The following is a 17,185-nucleotide window of genomic DNA, read 5'->3' on the forward strand; positions in this document are numbered from 1 at the left end:
AAATCTCGAGTGGCGACCAAGAACCGGGCGACGAAGCTTTGGCAGGCCTTCCACTAGGTGTATTGACGACATCGTGAGAGTTGCGGGAAACCGGTGGTTGCAAGTGGCGAGTTGTCGTTCATTGTGGCGTTCTAAGGGGGAGGTCTTTGTTGAGCAGTGGACGTGTTCTGGCTGATGATCTTGATGTCCTTATGATAGCTACGTAACAAGAAATGTTAAGTTATTTTCTAATTTTGCAGGTGGTAGGACCTTGTGCAAGGCCCGCCCGGATTGCTACCACCATCTTGCTCGCTAATCCTGCCGTGAAGCAGCAGTGCTTGCACTGTTGTGTTTCGGCGTGGAGAGTAAGACAGCCGGTGAAATTACTGGCACTTGAGGTATACCATCTTAGGCCTCTAGGTTGGCAACGCATCTGCCATACCCCTGGTGTTGCAGATGTTTATGGGCGGTGGTGATCTCTTACCATCAGGAGACCCACTTGCTCGTTTGCCATCCAGTCGAATAAAAAAAAGTTGGTTTGGTTAGTAATGACGTCATTAGCATCCTGTCCCTTATTTAGCAATTCTCCTCAGGTACAAGCAGCGCCGAAACTGCGTTTCAACATGTACAGTTAGACACAGTTATTGTGATTGCGATCGGTGGATTTGGTTAATTTTGACCCAGATTTGGGAAAGTTGCCAAAAAGGTTAGAAATGTGAGTCAATGGGTCGAGAGATTATGAATTCCACGAAAACATATCATGTAAGTATGATACTTTTAAGCAGAGTTTCCACCAATAATGTGCAAGGATGTGTTGCGGGGGATGTGTTTTTCATTAACCAATAGAAACGCTTTATTTACCTATCCTCGCACAGCACATCTCTGGTGGAAACAGCTGAGCGGAGCGAGGCGAGGTAAATGACGCTTTTCTATTGGTTCATGAAAAACATATTCCTCGCAATACGTCCTCGCATATCTCTGGTGGAAACGCTGCTTTAGCAGTGCGTGACGTCACGAGCCTCCACTCCCATACTTTAAAAAAATAAGTAAAAAAAGTGTACCATTTCTTTTTTTTGAAATTTTGGAAAAAAATATGGTTTTTCCTACTCAGAATCAAGAGCACGATCGATTCCGATAGTTTAAAAAAATGACTATTTTGCGACGTTTTTTTCATTAAATCAGTATGGGAGTGACAAAACCGACTCATAAAATTTTGTATGAAAAAATGGGGACATTTTTTTGAACGATCGGAATTGATTGTGCTCTTGATTCTGAGTAGGAAAAACAATATTTTTTCCAATAAAAAAAAAAGAAAGGGTACTTTTTTTTGACAACGCCCGCCTTAATTTTTCTCATTTTTGTTCGGTTGAGACAAGAAAAATACGAGTCTAATGTTTTTTGATAAAATGACAGCTTAAAACTACCCAAATGTCGGATGACATCTGGCAGTCGGCTGGTAAACTATGAGACTGGCAACTTTGCCGGTCAGGGCAAAGTTGCATGGAAATGACGAAACCTTTACACAGCAAGCAGTGGGTGGATGTGGGGTTGCTTTGACTGATTGAAATGATAATGATATTTGGACAGGGGGGAGGGGTTCGTGCGCTTTTGTCACATAAAAAGTCAAAGTCAAAGTCAAAATATCTTTATTCAATTTAGGCTACAACAAGCACTTATGAATGTCAAAAAAAATCTACCACCGGTTCGGAAAAACCTCTGCTGAGAAGAATCCGGCAAGAAACTCAACGAGGTATATATATATTTTTTAAAACAGATTTACAATATTATTAAATGACATGTATACATCACAAGTATTTAACACAACTTTATTTTTAACATAACTTTTTAAATCCTATTACTAACATCGTACTTTATTGCCGTCATTTGTAACTAGCCAGTAAAAGTTTCGTATGTACGTTCCACGGTTAGATACAAAACCGTTGTCATGTTGTATGTATGTAAACTCATATTAAAAGATATTGTAACGGATAACTCACGTCTTAAACCGAGTTTAGCTCGACATGTAGCCCTGCCTCTCAGGAGCACGCGACTCGGCGGCTGCCGCAACACGCACACTACGCGCCACCGCTCTGCTCGCGCGACTGTCATTCGCGTGCTCCTGAGAGGAAGGGCTACGAAATAGCCCGAAACATGTCGAGCTAAACTCGGTTTAAGACGTGAGTTATCCGTTACAATATCTTTTAATATGAGTGAGTCTCACGGTAGTTGTATGTAAACTCTTTAATGTACAAAATAAGTAAACAAACACAATTGACAAACATTGAGATATTATTATATGTACAAAGGCGAAGTTATCCCTTTAAGGGATTTCTACCAGTCAACCTTTGAGTGGATGAGAGGAGCATTCAGTCAGGGGCAGACTATTGTGAGTTTAAAAATTAAAATATATAGTGGAAGCTACAATACAAGCTTTAAATAATATAATACACAAATCTGTAGCAGAATCCTAACATAAATAGTTATTTGTGTCACAAGGGAGCAAAATGGTGTATTTACGGCGAGGGCGTACATTGAATCCAGAATGTAGAGAAGGATTCTGCAATAGAATCCTGAGCGTAATGAGGGATTCAAGTGTTAACGCCCAAGATGAAAATAATTTTGCTCCCGAGTGGCCCATACAACTTTTCACACCGAGCATTAAGAAACATGAAAAAAATATATATTTTAACTATTATTAAAGAACAGTCAGCATAGAAAATGGCGAGGCTTTACAAAAAATGGCATTTGCAATAAAACACTTAGAAAAGCCTCGTCAGGGAGGAAAAGTTACTTTTCTGAAGGAGAGGTGTGAAAAATACATTTCTTTACACAAATATATGCATAGCATATGCAAACAAAATATGAATAATACGTGACAATAAAAAAAGCGAATAATAATTAATAATAATACTTAATGATTAATGTTTTCAACATTTAAGGAGAAGGTGTGAGCCAAATTTTCTTCAAACCCTTTTGCAGGTGGTAGGACCTTGTGCAAGGTCCGCCCGGATTGCTACCACCATGTTGCTCGCTAATCCTGCCGTGAAACAGCAGTGCTTGCACTGTTGTGTTTCGGCGTGGAGAGTAAGACAGCCGGTGAAATACTGGCACTTGAGGTATCCCATCTTAAGCCTTAAGCCTCTAGACACCGCAAGCCCGGCAAAAAAAACGGTCCGCGGGTTGTCCGGTGAACAAACGGACGTCTACAAGTGACCGTCTATATGCCGTGCAAAAAATAAAAACAGGCGATTCCTATTCTAATCGCTCCAATTGATGTTATCTGGGAATCGAACTCGCTACCTCAACCAAAGTCAAGGTTGGGGTGTGACAGAATTCGGCGTTGGGCGCCGCCTGTGCTTGTACCGTTGGCAAAACAATATAACAATGTTACAAAAAATAACATTGTTTTTTGGAATTGTTCCAGATTTTTTTTGGATAGAATACAGTTCGGGAAATGCTATGGTTATAACCTAACCACAAAAAAGTTTTAAAACCCCCGCCATTGTCACTTCAAAGTTTAATATCTCAAAAACGACTGAACCGATTTTGATTAAACATGTCTAAGAACCATCGCTAAAAGACTCGCTTTGCAGGTGGTAGGACCTTGTGCAAGGTCCGCCCGGATTGCTACCACCATCTTGTTCGCTAATCCTGCCGTGAAGCAACAGTGCTTGCAATGTTGTGTTTTGGCGTGGAGAGTAAGACAGCCGGTGAAATTACTGGCACTTGAGGTATCCCATCTTAGGCCTCTAGGTTGGCAACGCATCTGCAATACCCCTGGTGTTACCCCTGGTCGAATAAAAAAAAGAAAAAAAAAAACCTGCTTTCAAATTAAAAAAACCGCATTCAAATTGGTTCACCCGTTTAAGAGCTACGGTGCCACAGACAGACACACGGTCAGACACACAGATAGACAGACACACATAGCCGTCAAACTTATAATACCCCTCTTTTTGCGTCGGGGGTTAAAAAACGGTCAAGTGCGTGTAGGGTTCAGATATTCAGTATTAAATTTTAATCATAATACTCGATTACGTACCTATTACCTTAAAAAGTCTACTTAGCCATGACAGCTTTTCTTTTAAGATCATTGTGCGTTCATAGGTACATTAAGATTTTTGGTAGCTTATTCCAGCCAACGGTTTGGCTTGTGAAGGATGATATTGATTTTAACAAAAATTTATCTTTAATATTTTGCAAACGGATCCCTAAATTGGAAAAGTTGTATTCGCAAAGTTACAATGCCTTTGAAAGACCTACCCACTTGTGATTTAGACGAGAAAAAAAAAACACCCGCACTTTACAGGCAGGCAGGCGTTTATTTTTTCAAAATTTTATTTCACATTTTTGTCGGCGCAGTTAATATATTTGTAAGGGTTGTCTGGAAGAGATCGCTCTAAAGCTATAAGGCCACTTATTTACAGCCATTGTATTGTTAAAAAAGCCGTGGTGGCCTAGTGGTTTGACCTATCGCCTCTCAAGCAGAGGGTCGTGGGTTCAAACCCCGGCTCGCACCTCTGGGTTTTTCGAAATTCATGTGCGGAGTTACATTTGAAATTTACCACGAGCTTTGCGGTGAAGGAAAACATCGTGAGGAAACCTGCACATACCTGCGAAGCAATTCAATGGTGCGTGTGAAGTTCCCAATCCGCACTGGGCCCGCGTGGGAACTATGGCCCAAGCCCTCTTGTTCTGAGAGGAGGCTTGTGCCCAGCAGTGGGACTTATATAGGCTGGGATGACGATGATGATGATTGTATTGTTTTGTAAAAATTGTCTCAGATTATCAAGAAACATACGGACGTACAGAAGACCGTCTTAATACAAAACAGCGTTTGATTGTTTTGGCAACGCTATCTAATCCCTCATTGCGAATTCCAGACACCTCCGTCGCACTCCTCGCGTTTATATAAGAGAGGGACGCGAAATTTTGCACATTCTCATTTTGGAAATATACGTGGAAACAATTATTAAATTTTTGTGCTTAATTTTTTTTGCTGACAGTGCTGTGGAGTTTTATTTTTAATTGTCGTTTTCTGGTAAGTGTTTTAATTTTTTTTAATTACTGTGAATATTTTAATTTGAATCAGTTTGTAATAAATTTAAATGATCATATATATATATTTTTAAACATTCGTGATTCTCACTCATAACAAATATTTTTTTGGAACTTATTTATTGTTAAAACTGCCTCGACGTTTTGACAACGTGGTCATGAGTTGACGACGACCGCTGAATGTGGTCGAAACGTGGATGTAATTTTAATTATAAATATAGTAGTAACAATCTCGAAATATATTAGTTAAATTGTCAGTTTTGATAAATAACAATTTAAAAAATTGTAAAGACGCAATGATAGAAAAAAAACCCTTTACAAGTATAGCTTAGTATAGTTGTCAGTTGTGTTTGTACCTTTATTTTTGTAAAATAAAGGGTTTACATATACGAGTATATGCTGGAAAAAGATGAATGACACGTGTTGGACTAGGCTATTTCTAACCTATGTACAGTCAAGGAAATTAATTCACGTCCCAGGGTGGAACCTTTTCATAATCATTTTTGTCATGAGTTCTATAGTAGATGTATGGAATGTTGATGTGATATTAGTAGCACAAAGGTTCCACCCTGGGTAGTGATTTAATTTTCTTGACTGTACCTATACAAAGCCTCCATACCTGGGCTCATACTAAACGGATACATTACTGATTTACGATTTGTGTTACAAGGATTTTTGTAAAACATTGTATATTATCTTGTTATATCATGTGCTGCAAATTAATAAATAAGTTATCTTATTCCGGGTATGGCTTGTAATATGAGCAAATAATTAAAACATAGATTGTACTCGTCAAAATGAACAGTATTAGTTTTAGTTCAGCGACTTGTAAAAATAATTAGTTTTTTAATTTTTATTACACTTTAACGTTTATTCGAAGAAGCAATGTAATGCAAAATGCTTGACGTTTGTAGCGTGACAGGCGACGTCAGTTGTGTTCTAGGATGGCGTACATTGATTGCAGTATTTAATTTGTATGAAAAAACGAAAATCTAAAGACTCCATTATTTTTAAAAGTCGCTGAACTAATGTTGTTTAGTTTGACGAGTGCGTTCTATGTTTAAATTATTTGCTCGTATTACAGGACACACCTGGTCCAGTTCAGTTTTTCTTTCGATTTTCTGTTTATATTCATCTAATCAAATAATTAACAATATAAGAACATTCCTGACAAGGTAATCTATTCGGGATTTCGAACAGTGCCCAGAGAGTTGAGACTCGTGTAAAAATAAAGGTAAAATTAAATATTAAAAATAATGTATGTTTCTTTTTTCAGATTTTTTGTTAGTTTTATGATTTGAAATGGCGAAATTAATAGCAATTTATAGTTTTCTTTGTCTACTGTCTTCAACTTTTGCACAAACTTTAGACGACATTGACTCAGAATTTGAAAATGGATACATGGGAAAGTTATTAAGGGTAAGTGATATTCTTAGTTATAAAGAAAATTAATTACGAATTTATATACCGCGTGTGGCCTATAACAAATAATAATTAAAACGTAGATCGTACTTGTCAAACTCAACAACATGACTTCAGCGACTTTTAAAAATAATTCGTTTTCTAATTTTTATTACACTTTAAAGTTTATTCGAAGAAGCAATGTAAAGCAAAATGTGTGATATTCGTAGCGTCACAGGCGACGTCCGTTGGGCTCTAGGATGGCGTACATTGAATTTACGATTAAGTTTTTTAGAAAAAAAAACAACAGTTAAGTTTTGATTTTAATTCAGTGGGACCATGATGATCCAATTACCAGTGGTCTATATAGCCTCTGTTTTTAATATTATCCCCGGTTCTGGCCACACATTGTAGTAAGCATATACAGTCATCAAACACTCAAAGGTGGACTGGGAGAGATCCTAACTACAAAAGGGATAAATCGGTTTTTGTTCATGTATCTTAACATGTTATTACTTGTTCTTATTGTAAACTAGCTGTTGCCTACGGCTTCCCGTGTTCCTTTATTTTAATTTGTATAACGCAACTTTGTCCTGACAGTAGCGAATAGAACAAAATAATAATTGTCCAATTCGGTGCCGTCGTTCGGAAGTTATGCGTGTTATTTTTTTAAATTTATTTATTGAGAAACAAGCAGTCATATATAAACATATAGTTGGCAAACAAGCATGCGGTTTACCTGATGGTAAGCAATCGCCACTCATGGATACCTAGGACTGCGGGTGCGTTGCAGGCCTAAAGGGGAGGGGGATAGAGGAGGGGGAAGGGGGAGGGGAGTTGGGCCTCCGGATCTCCCACTCACCGTACGAAATACAGTAGCAAAACTACTATTTCGCGCCGGTATTCTGTTTGTATCTACTGCAGCCAGTCTTTATATTTTCCCTTTTTTATACAAATTAAATAGTGTTATCAATGTATATATATATGCCTTCCCAGAGCTCAATTGACGTCGTCTGTCACCAGAGATCAAATGACAGATTTCGCATACAGAATTGTCATTTGATTGCGATCGTGAGCATCAGAAATTTTAGGCAATACGGCCTCTGTCTGTCACGCTACGAAATATCAAACATTTTGCTTTACATTGCTTCTTTGCATAAACTAAGTAATAATAAATAATAATAATAATATCATGGGACACTTGACACCAATTGAATACTATGAATACTAGGCAACGGATAAACATACTTATATAGATAAATCATACTTAAATACATATTAAACATCCAAGACCCGAGAACAAATATTCGTATTATTCATACAAATTTCTGCCCCGGCCGGGAATCGAACCTGGGACCTCAAGCTTCGAAGTCAGGTTCTCTAACCACTAGGCCATCCGGTCGTCTAATAGAAATAAATAAAAAAAACTAATAATTTCTAAAAGTCGCTGAACTTACTGTTGTGTTTGACGAGTACGATGTATGTTTTAATTATTTGCTCCTGTTGCGTAATTATACCTTGTATTTTTGTTTTCAGTCAATGGAGAACCAAACAAAGGCAGATACGCTAAATTTACCCGCCAACGCTTCCTCCATCAGAGAAAATATTACTGACACTTTCAGGTAAGAATTGTTATTGGATTGTTAAATCTTTGGTCCATACAAATATTCTTTAAGTATTGGTCACCAAAAGCAGTAGAGATATTACAAAAATAAAAAAATCAGATAGACAATAGGCGGTTTTATCGCTAAAAAGCGATCTCTTCCAGACAACCAATTTCTCAGAAATTCATCATCCCAGCCTATATACGTCCCACTGCTGGGCACAGGCCTCCTCTCAGAACAAGAGGGCTTGGGCCATAGTTCCCACGCGGGCTCTGTGCGGATTGGGAACTTCACACGCACCATTGAATTGCTTCGCAGGTTTGTGCAGGTTTCCTCACGATGTTTTCCTTCACCACAAAGCTCGTGGTAAATTTCAAATGTAATTCCGCACATGAATTTCGAAAAACTCAGAGGTGCGAGCCGGGGTTTGAACCCACGACCCTCTGCTTGAGAGGCGATAGGTCAAACCACTAGGCCACCACGGCTCAGAAATTAATAAATAATAATTATTAATAATTGGTCCTTTCATCTTTCAAGTCTAGTGTCAGCTCAGGTTATATAATTGGTAATGCTAATGGTAGTAAAGTATATCAAATTTACAAGGAAAATTATAACGCCTAAGATTGCTTGAGAATTAGTAAATAGTAGTTTAAGAGAAAATAGAAGCCTAAGGTATAAAATATACGTAAACTTGGAAGATTCCGTACGCAATATGAAATCCTTAGAAAAATATTACTTGATTTTTTTGAAATGGCTACGGAACCCTATCTTGGACGTGTCCAATACGTTCTTGGCCGGCTTTTTACTATGAGAGAGAGGAAAACGAGCAAGAGTGTCATCTGATGGGAAATGATCACCGCCGCCCATGTGTAATAACCACTGAAGGAGCCATTGGTCCGTTGCCGGCCTTTTAAGATCCTACTAATATTATAAATGTGAAAGTTTGTGAGTGAGTGAGTATGTGAGTGAGTGAGTGAGTGAGTATGTTTGTTACTTTTTCACGCTGAAACGGCTGGACGGATTTAGATGAAATTTGGCGAAAAGTTAGTTTATAACCTGGATTAAAACATAGGATACTTTTTATCCCGGTATTCCCACGGGATAGGGATAAAATCTCGAAATAACAACCTCTGGGCTTAGAGTCATGAAATTTGATATGTAGGTAGTTGGACGTTTGGAATAACAGATAGGTGACTTTTTGACCCAATATTCCCACGGGATACCTAGGGATAAAATCTTGAAATAACAACCGCAGGGCTTAGAGCCATGAAATTTAGTATGTAGGTAACTGGACGTCTGGAATAACACGTAAGGGACTTTTTGACTCGATATTCCCACGGGATACCCAGGGATAAAATCTCGAAATAACAACCACTGGGTTTAGAGCCATGAATTTTGGTATGTAGGTAGCTGGACCTCTGGAATAACACATAGGCTATTTTTTACCCCGATATTCCCACGGGATAGGGATAAAATCTTGAAATAATAACCGCTGGGCTTAGAGTCATGAAATTTAGTATGTAGGTAGCTAGACGTCTGGAATAACTCATAAGTGACTTTTTGACTCGATATTCCCACGGGATACCTAGGGATAAAATCTCGAAATAACAACCACTGGGCTTAGAGCCATGAAATTTGGTATGTAGGTAGCTGGACCTCTGGAATAACACATAATCTATTTTTTACCCCGATATTCCCACGGTATAGTTTTGTAACTAAGGGACCCCATACATCCCTGTATTATTATTATTATTATTTCGTATTTTTTTCTTTAATTGTATACAATACAATACAATAACTCTTTATTGCACACCAATACAGTAAACAGTACAGAAAACACAAGTATATACATAGAGATTTTCTAAGGTAAGCAATAGGCGGCCTTATCGCTTCAGAGCGATCTCTTCCAGGCAACCTTTACAATGGACAGAAATAAGGAATACATTTTAGCAGGTGGTGCAATTTACAGTAGATTAGAGCTGTATCAAGAATACATAAAACTAACACATACAATACACATAGGTACACAACAAATCTAAACAGATAGATACCATAACAACACATAAATAAGCTAACTATAACATTCATACGCAAGATGACAGGTAGTGCTCAGGTATACAGTATACTTAAAAACTACAGTATACCGTATACTGTAGTTTTTAAGTATTTTATTTGTAATTATTTTATTTTGAAAAAATGACTTTCTGCCAAGTTTCTTGCGGCGCATTCTTCTTGGCAATGATGGTCTTTCCGAAAGCGCTGGTAGTATAAAAAATGACGTGTAAAAGTGCCCATTGCGGCCTATTTACTGAGTAAATGATTTGAATTTGAATTTGGATAGGGAAAAAATTTGAAACTTCAGCACTGGGTTTAGAGTCTTGAATTTTGTACAGTTGGGTAATTATTTGAGGTGTAAGATAAATGTTACAGAAATAAAAGCACACATTTTGATGTGGTCTGTTTTATTTTGAACATAAGGATATGTACCGATAAGATGCTTTATATTATAAGAGATCGATAAAGTTTATTTTGGTTAAAAAAAGCAAAAATCCAATTTTAACGGTAACAAAAATGAGCACCGAGACCACGAAAAAGAACATTTTGTTTATTTTAAAATCTTATAATTGTACTATTTGAATGAAAATCTGATCATAATGAGAAAACGAATAAGCATTATTTAATTAATCAGGTATCAACAGAAATAGACAATCGATATCTATATAAAAAAAATAATTAAAATTTGACCACGAAAATGACGACTACAAATTGTCATTTTTGTAACCTTTTAAATACTATCTAGAAATTATTTAATTAAAGTAAGATTAATAACTTCAACTCACAAACCAAAACAGCTTTCAATACCCCCCCCCCCCCCGTGCAGGTGTAGACCCGAACGAAATTATGTTACAACGAAACAACACAACAAAATGCTCCTCTAAATGACGAAGTTTTTTTTTAATATTTAGATATATACATTTCGACGTACATTCAGGGCAAAATAATTCTTGAACCTCTCGCCAGTTAACAAAATTGTCGTCGCACTGGTCATAATTCCTATAACCACACCTGGAGCAAATGTTGTTGACGGTCAACCATTCTTCATTTAAATCAATTAAATCAATAACGGCATAAACGATTGCACTGTAAAAAGCAGAAAATTCTATAAAAAGTGTTCTGTTTTTTTTCTACTTTTAGGAAAATCATCTTTTTCGTGATCTTTAATCAGTTTCGTGGCCCATAGCACCACAAAAATGATGACCACGAAATTGAAAAGTTCTTACTTTCGCGGCTCTGCAGTAAATATCCTATAGGTTTGAAGCAAATGAAATCAATATTGAATAACTTAACTGCAAATGACACAGCACCAGTAAAACATTATATTTATTTACCCAATACTCACCAAGTCACAACCGTAACGAAAATGACGCTCGATCTTTGACGCAAATCTAACTTGAACCTTTATTACATTAATTATAGATAAATAATTATATGGCTTGCGATAAACATTATACGTCATATTTACGCAGTCTTATTTTCAAAGTTGCTTATAGTTAAAAAAGGATTTACAGGAGGTTTGACCTGTTTTTTGTTTAAAATATTACTTAATAAGTGTGGCTACGAAAATGATGGTGTATTTTGGAACAACGGGAAATGTAGAAAAAAATAGTCTTATCAATGTCCTAATTTTTTTATGTTTGCATGAATGGTATATCATATTATGAACATTCAATCCATGTTTTAAACACCAAGTTTTTCTATACCTTGTATTTTTTACAATACTACAAAGTAGTCAGGGATAATCCGAACCTGACCACGTAACTGACTTTTGTGCAGAAAATTTAAGTTATTGTGGAAAAAAAGATAAAATAGAATAAAATGTATTTACCACAAGTTTCAGTGATAATATCCTAAGCAACTTAAAACCAATAAACGATATATTTCTAATTTTATAACTGAAAATTTGAGTCTGAACACAATTGAACCTCTCGAAATAATAACCCAGTTATTCACAACACAACCTCAATGAAGACCACGATATAAATATTGGAAATTTCCAGGGGAATTTTGTAAAATCCCGAAAATTTCAATTGCAGCTACCACACCGAATAGTTTACGCGTGCGAAGCCGCGGGTAAAAGCTAGTAGTATATAAACACTTTGACTGTAATGTTTTACGACCTTAAAATTAAGAGTCATTGTATTGTATTGTATATGTTGTTTCCAGCTGTGATAACCGCACGTACGGCTACTATGCTGACGTCGACAACGACTGCCAGCTGTTCCACGTCTGCTTGCCGTCGCAGGCCCCCTCTGGCCGCAGCATCATGTACAAGTGGAGTTTCATCTGCCCCAACGAGACCGTGTTCAACCAAGTACGTAACTTCATCATTATTGTCTTGTTTGGAGTCTTTGACATTCGCTAGACACGTGTCTTTACTTCCTGTAGAAGTAGAAGTCATCGGAGTATCTGCCACGTGGTTTCTGGAATTTTACTATCAAGTTGCAAAAACTACAATCATCGTAGGTACAACGTCGCTCCCAAAGAGAGCTTACTTTGACACTGGCGAAATTGTCCTAAAATAGGACAGAAGCCATATTTTAAATAAAATAAGTGTCTGCCAAATTAGGTCAGCTTGACAGTTACTGATTCCCTACTAGGTAACGGACTGTAGGTCTTCATCTTCCTCGTCATTTCATAACGAACCCGCATAGATCTCACAGCTAGAATGCGCAAATCTCAGAGACTGGATTATATGAAAAAAGCTTGAAAAATAACTAAACACAACCCACGGGACACTTGACGTCAATTGACCTAGTCCCAAAGGAAGAAAAGCTTGTGTTATTGAGACTATGCAAAGGATAAACGTACTTAAATACAACGCATGCATGGTGGCTAAATACAAGTATGCAATATTATATTGTAAAAAGGTTTTAGTTTTTATTTATTTTTAAGAAAGAGAGAGAATGAAAGCGAAAGAGATATAGAGATAAGACATACTGATAAATACTTTAAAGAAGTAAAGTCTCAGTTATAGTTAGTTGAAACCACGTTGAAACTTTGTATGCATATTTTAAGTCTTTAGAATATACTGAATCGGAATATGTTTGGTAGAATTATTAAGGAGTTAGAATTATTTTCAAGATAACTGAAGTATATGATTATGTTTTGTCTAATTCTATATCCGTTAATTTTCCATGAGAAATAAATAAATCCGGTCTCTAAGAATAACTTTGACAATCTAGCTCGGAAATAAAGTGGTTCCAGTGGATACATTTTTTGAATTGTCCTTTTACCGAACTGGCTATTTTCTCAAAAGTATTCCTTTTTTTTACAGGAAGTCTTAGTATGCACTCGACCAAGAGATGCAATTAACTGCGAAGATTCACCAATGTACTACGACCTAAACATGGAAATAGGTAAAGAAACTAACGACACTAAATCAGAAACCGATGACAAAGAAAATGCAAACGCTGAAAATATTAACAAAGAAACAACTGAAAATAAAGAGCCAAGTAAAGAGAGGGTGAAAGTTCAAAGAAGAAAACCAAGTAAGAAGCAGAATTTGATTGTAGAAAGTCTTCTTCGAGAAGTGGTTAAAGATGAAATTGACAATTTTAAACACAAGAATTTAGAGATGGCAGAGATAGATCCGGTGATGGAAATTGAACCTAAAATTGAAGGTGTTGACGAGGGTATTCCTGTAATAGTGACAGAAGAAGATGAGAATTCTAGATTATTCTCTGAGAGAAGCTTGAAAAGAAATAGGAAGTTAAAAAGAGGATTGCTAAGGTTCAAAGCAGATGTTTAGATTTAGAAATAAATAAGTATGACCAAATGAAGAATATCGAAAGATGCCTTAGTCTTTAGTTCGTAAGTTTTGTAGTTCGTTATTGTATTGTTTTCAATTAACGGCTTGGTAATAAAAAGGCAAATTTCTTCAAGTCGCATAAAAATTGCAAATAGTTGAGTATCTTGTTATAGATACTTATTATATACTTTCCCTTTGTTAAGTTGTACATATTATTTACTGAGGACAGTATTTTTTGAAATAATAAAATACTTTCGCTGCTTGAAGCGTTTAAATTTTTCCATCAACATCATTCGCGTCATCATTGGCCGGAAAACATACACTGTTGGACAAAGTCCCCCCCCTTAGAACTCTACCATCTGGACTGTAACATCTGGTAGCATGGTGAAAGGTTGAGTTGCTCTGAAGATGATCTCTGGTCGAGTTTGAAACGCGTCAGTGTAGTGATGGTGGTGGTAGATGAGTTTGTGTGATTTGTGTGTGTTCTTACAGTGTGAAGGTGGAGGAACTGCATGAACACACATTTCTTGCATAAACGTAGCTATCATAAGGTTGCAGGTGAGCAAAGTAATTGTTTCAGTTGATTGATATGGACCTTCGCAATAACGCCTAATTCAATAAATAAATTATTTATTTATCTCTATTTAGAATTTCAAATTTGAGATTATTAATAATGTTAATGTTATGATTGGTTTTTTGGAGTTGTATTTTTTATTTCAACTCCAAATTTGTTACTTTTACGGATATCCCGTGAAACCATATCGAAAATACAAACTGAGACATACTGATTGTCTGTCAGACATGGCAACCCTGGCCAAAGCAACACTTACTAAGAGAGTGCTCTTCAATTTTTATTAATTTAAATTAGTTGTTACGAATATTTAAGTCCCAAAGTTATGAAATGTGTAGTGAAAGTTCGACCGGACACTTTTTAGTTGGAATAAACACCACTAAACACAAGACGGAGGATCTAATACGCACATCGTATGACGGTGAGCAAGTTATCTTAACGTTTTCGACTTCTAAATTTTAAAATTTGAACTGAAACTGAACATAAACGTTTTATAACGGTACATCACAACAGAATTGCGGAAGCAAGTCTAGATGCGCGGCTGTCACTGACAGCAACAGCTGAAAATGACATCTGTCACATAGTGTTGCCAGAGCAGACGTACTCCAAGGAATATGTAAATTAGGAAACGAGCGTTTATAGAACTGCGCCAATCTTACTGATCATTGAGTTTTGTTTTTGCATCATCATCATCATCGTCATATGTATAAGAGCCTAAATTTGTTTTCTTTTCTGCAAAATGGATAAAACTCTTTCGCCTACTACATGCGCCAAATGCCAAAAGAATGTTGAAATAAGGCACTGCTTGAAATGCTATTTTTGCAAAGCAGTGTATGATCTGCCATGCACAAATGTCTCCGAAAAACGATTTTATAACATAATGTCACGTGATCATAAGGAAAGCTGGACATGCATGGATTGTAAGCATAAACAAGATAAGAGGAATATTAGTAATAATTCACCGTCTCCATTTACGAGCAATGTTACACTGCGGAAAAAATATAAAATTAACGTTACTACTAAGAACTCATTTGATTCTTTAACCGACTTAGACGAATATGACTCCTCATCCTTGTCATCATCATCAGTACTTAGCAATAAAAAAATTAACAGAAGCTGTCCAGAGATACATGAAAATGTACATGATAAATTAGAATTAATGAATAAAAAAGTAACTGACTTAGAAGCAAAATTACTTAGTGCTGAAAAAGAAATTGAAAACTTACTATCGGAAAATTGTATGCTGAAAAACTCCATGAAAGAGTACGATAGGAAAATTGACAAACTTACTCACATCTGCAAATCAGAGAAGAAGAGCCAAACATCAAGTAAAAAGGGAAAGCGCTTCAACACACCAAAGCTGTTTCGTTCACCAAGGATTAATGAGCAGGACGAGAACCGCAACGAACATATCGTGGATTTGGTAAATGATAGTTTTGTTGAACTACAAGTGGATGCCACGCAGAGTACACCAAATAAAAAACGACCTGTTGACAATTCGGTCCAAAGTTGCTCTGGAGAAAAGCGTAAAATCTGTATGATTAGCACAGACAAAAATAATAAGATGTTAATTATTTCTGAACGATTTTTAGGTAATAAATATAAGATTTGTCACTATCTGAGGTCAGGCGTTGGTATCAAAGATCTCTTAAAAAATTTGAATAGTAAATTGATCGACTACAGTATGAGTGACTATTGTTTGTTATTTTTGGGTGAAAAGGACTTTAGAGGGTCTCAAAATTATAATGAATTGGTACAGTATATAAGAAATGTTGTTCAAAATTGTATCAATACCAACATAATAATATGTACTCCGATATTTAACTGTGGCTACTATGCCAATCTGTATAATAGGAGAATTGAACTGTTTAATTCATTATTACACATGGATAACTCAAAGTACAATTATGCCTACTTGTTTGACTGTAACAAAAATCTTACCTATGATTTTGACATGTTTTATAAGCAAACTGGAACTGTAAATAATAAAGGTATAAGTATAATATTTAATGACATATGTAAAATGTTGGTGCTTATTGAGAAATCTAATTCTGACAATATTTATGTAAATGACTCCCAAGATAGCTTAGAATTTTTTCGTTAACAAACGAGCAAATAATTGCAAGGATGTAATCGAGGATAAATTTATAATAATGCATCAAAATATTGGAGGATTGTTAAATAAGCTTGACTTATTAGAGGTTACACTGAATGAGCTACATACTGATAAACATCTTAATATTGATGTGATTTGCTTTAGTGAGACTTTCGTTAAGCGTGGCTCGGAAAACAACATTAAACTTGGTAATTTTAAGTTAGCAACTTCATTTTGTAGAGATAAAAGCAGGGGTGGTACTGCTATACTTGTTAGAAGGACATTAGAAACAAAACCTATAACATTTGTATCGGGCCAAGCTTCTCAATTTTATTTTGAATGTTGCGGTACTGAAATTTTGGGTGCTGATATTGTCATCATAGCTATTTATAGAGTACCTCTTCAGACCCAGTCTCATGTGGGTCTGTTTTTGCACAAACTAGACAATTTGCTACATTATCTCACATCGAAGTATAAAAAGAAAAAAATTGTTTTATGTGGCGACTGGAACATCGACATTATGAAAGACGGTTCAGCTTCCAGAAGTCTTAGTAGCACTTTAATAAACCACAATTTTACAATGCATATACAGTCACCTACAAGGAAAAATGCGTGCTTAGACCAAATTGCAAGCAATTTTAGGAACGTTGAATCAGGACTTCTGAAACTTG

At 36.3% G+C, this 17,185-nt stretch overlaps 1 protein-coding gene across 1 annotated transcript; it reads left to right on the plus strand.

Annotated features, from left to right (window-relative positions):
- Positions 1-6,371: 6,371 nt before the first annotated feature.
- LOC141443509 (uncharacterized) lies at positions 6,372-14,116 on the plus strand (the record flags this gene model as incomplete). The annotated part of the gene is given in 4 exon segments (XM_074108825.1): positions 6,372-6,453; positions 7,972-8,057; positions 12,264-12,411; positions 13,375-14,116. Coding segments are annotated over 4 exon segments (790 nt in total), but the record flags the coding sequence as incomplete, so codon positions are not given.
- Positions 14,117-17,185: the final 3,069 nt, after the last annotated feature.

The sequence above is a fragment of the Choristoneura fumiferana genome, chromosome 27 (assembly GCF_025370935.1).
Source record: "Choristoneura fumiferana chromosome 27, NRCan_CFum_1, whole genome shotgun sequence".
Taxonomy (NCBI): Eukaryota; Metazoa; Arthropoda; class Insecta; order Lepidoptera; family Tortricidae; genus Choristoneura; species Choristoneura fumiferana.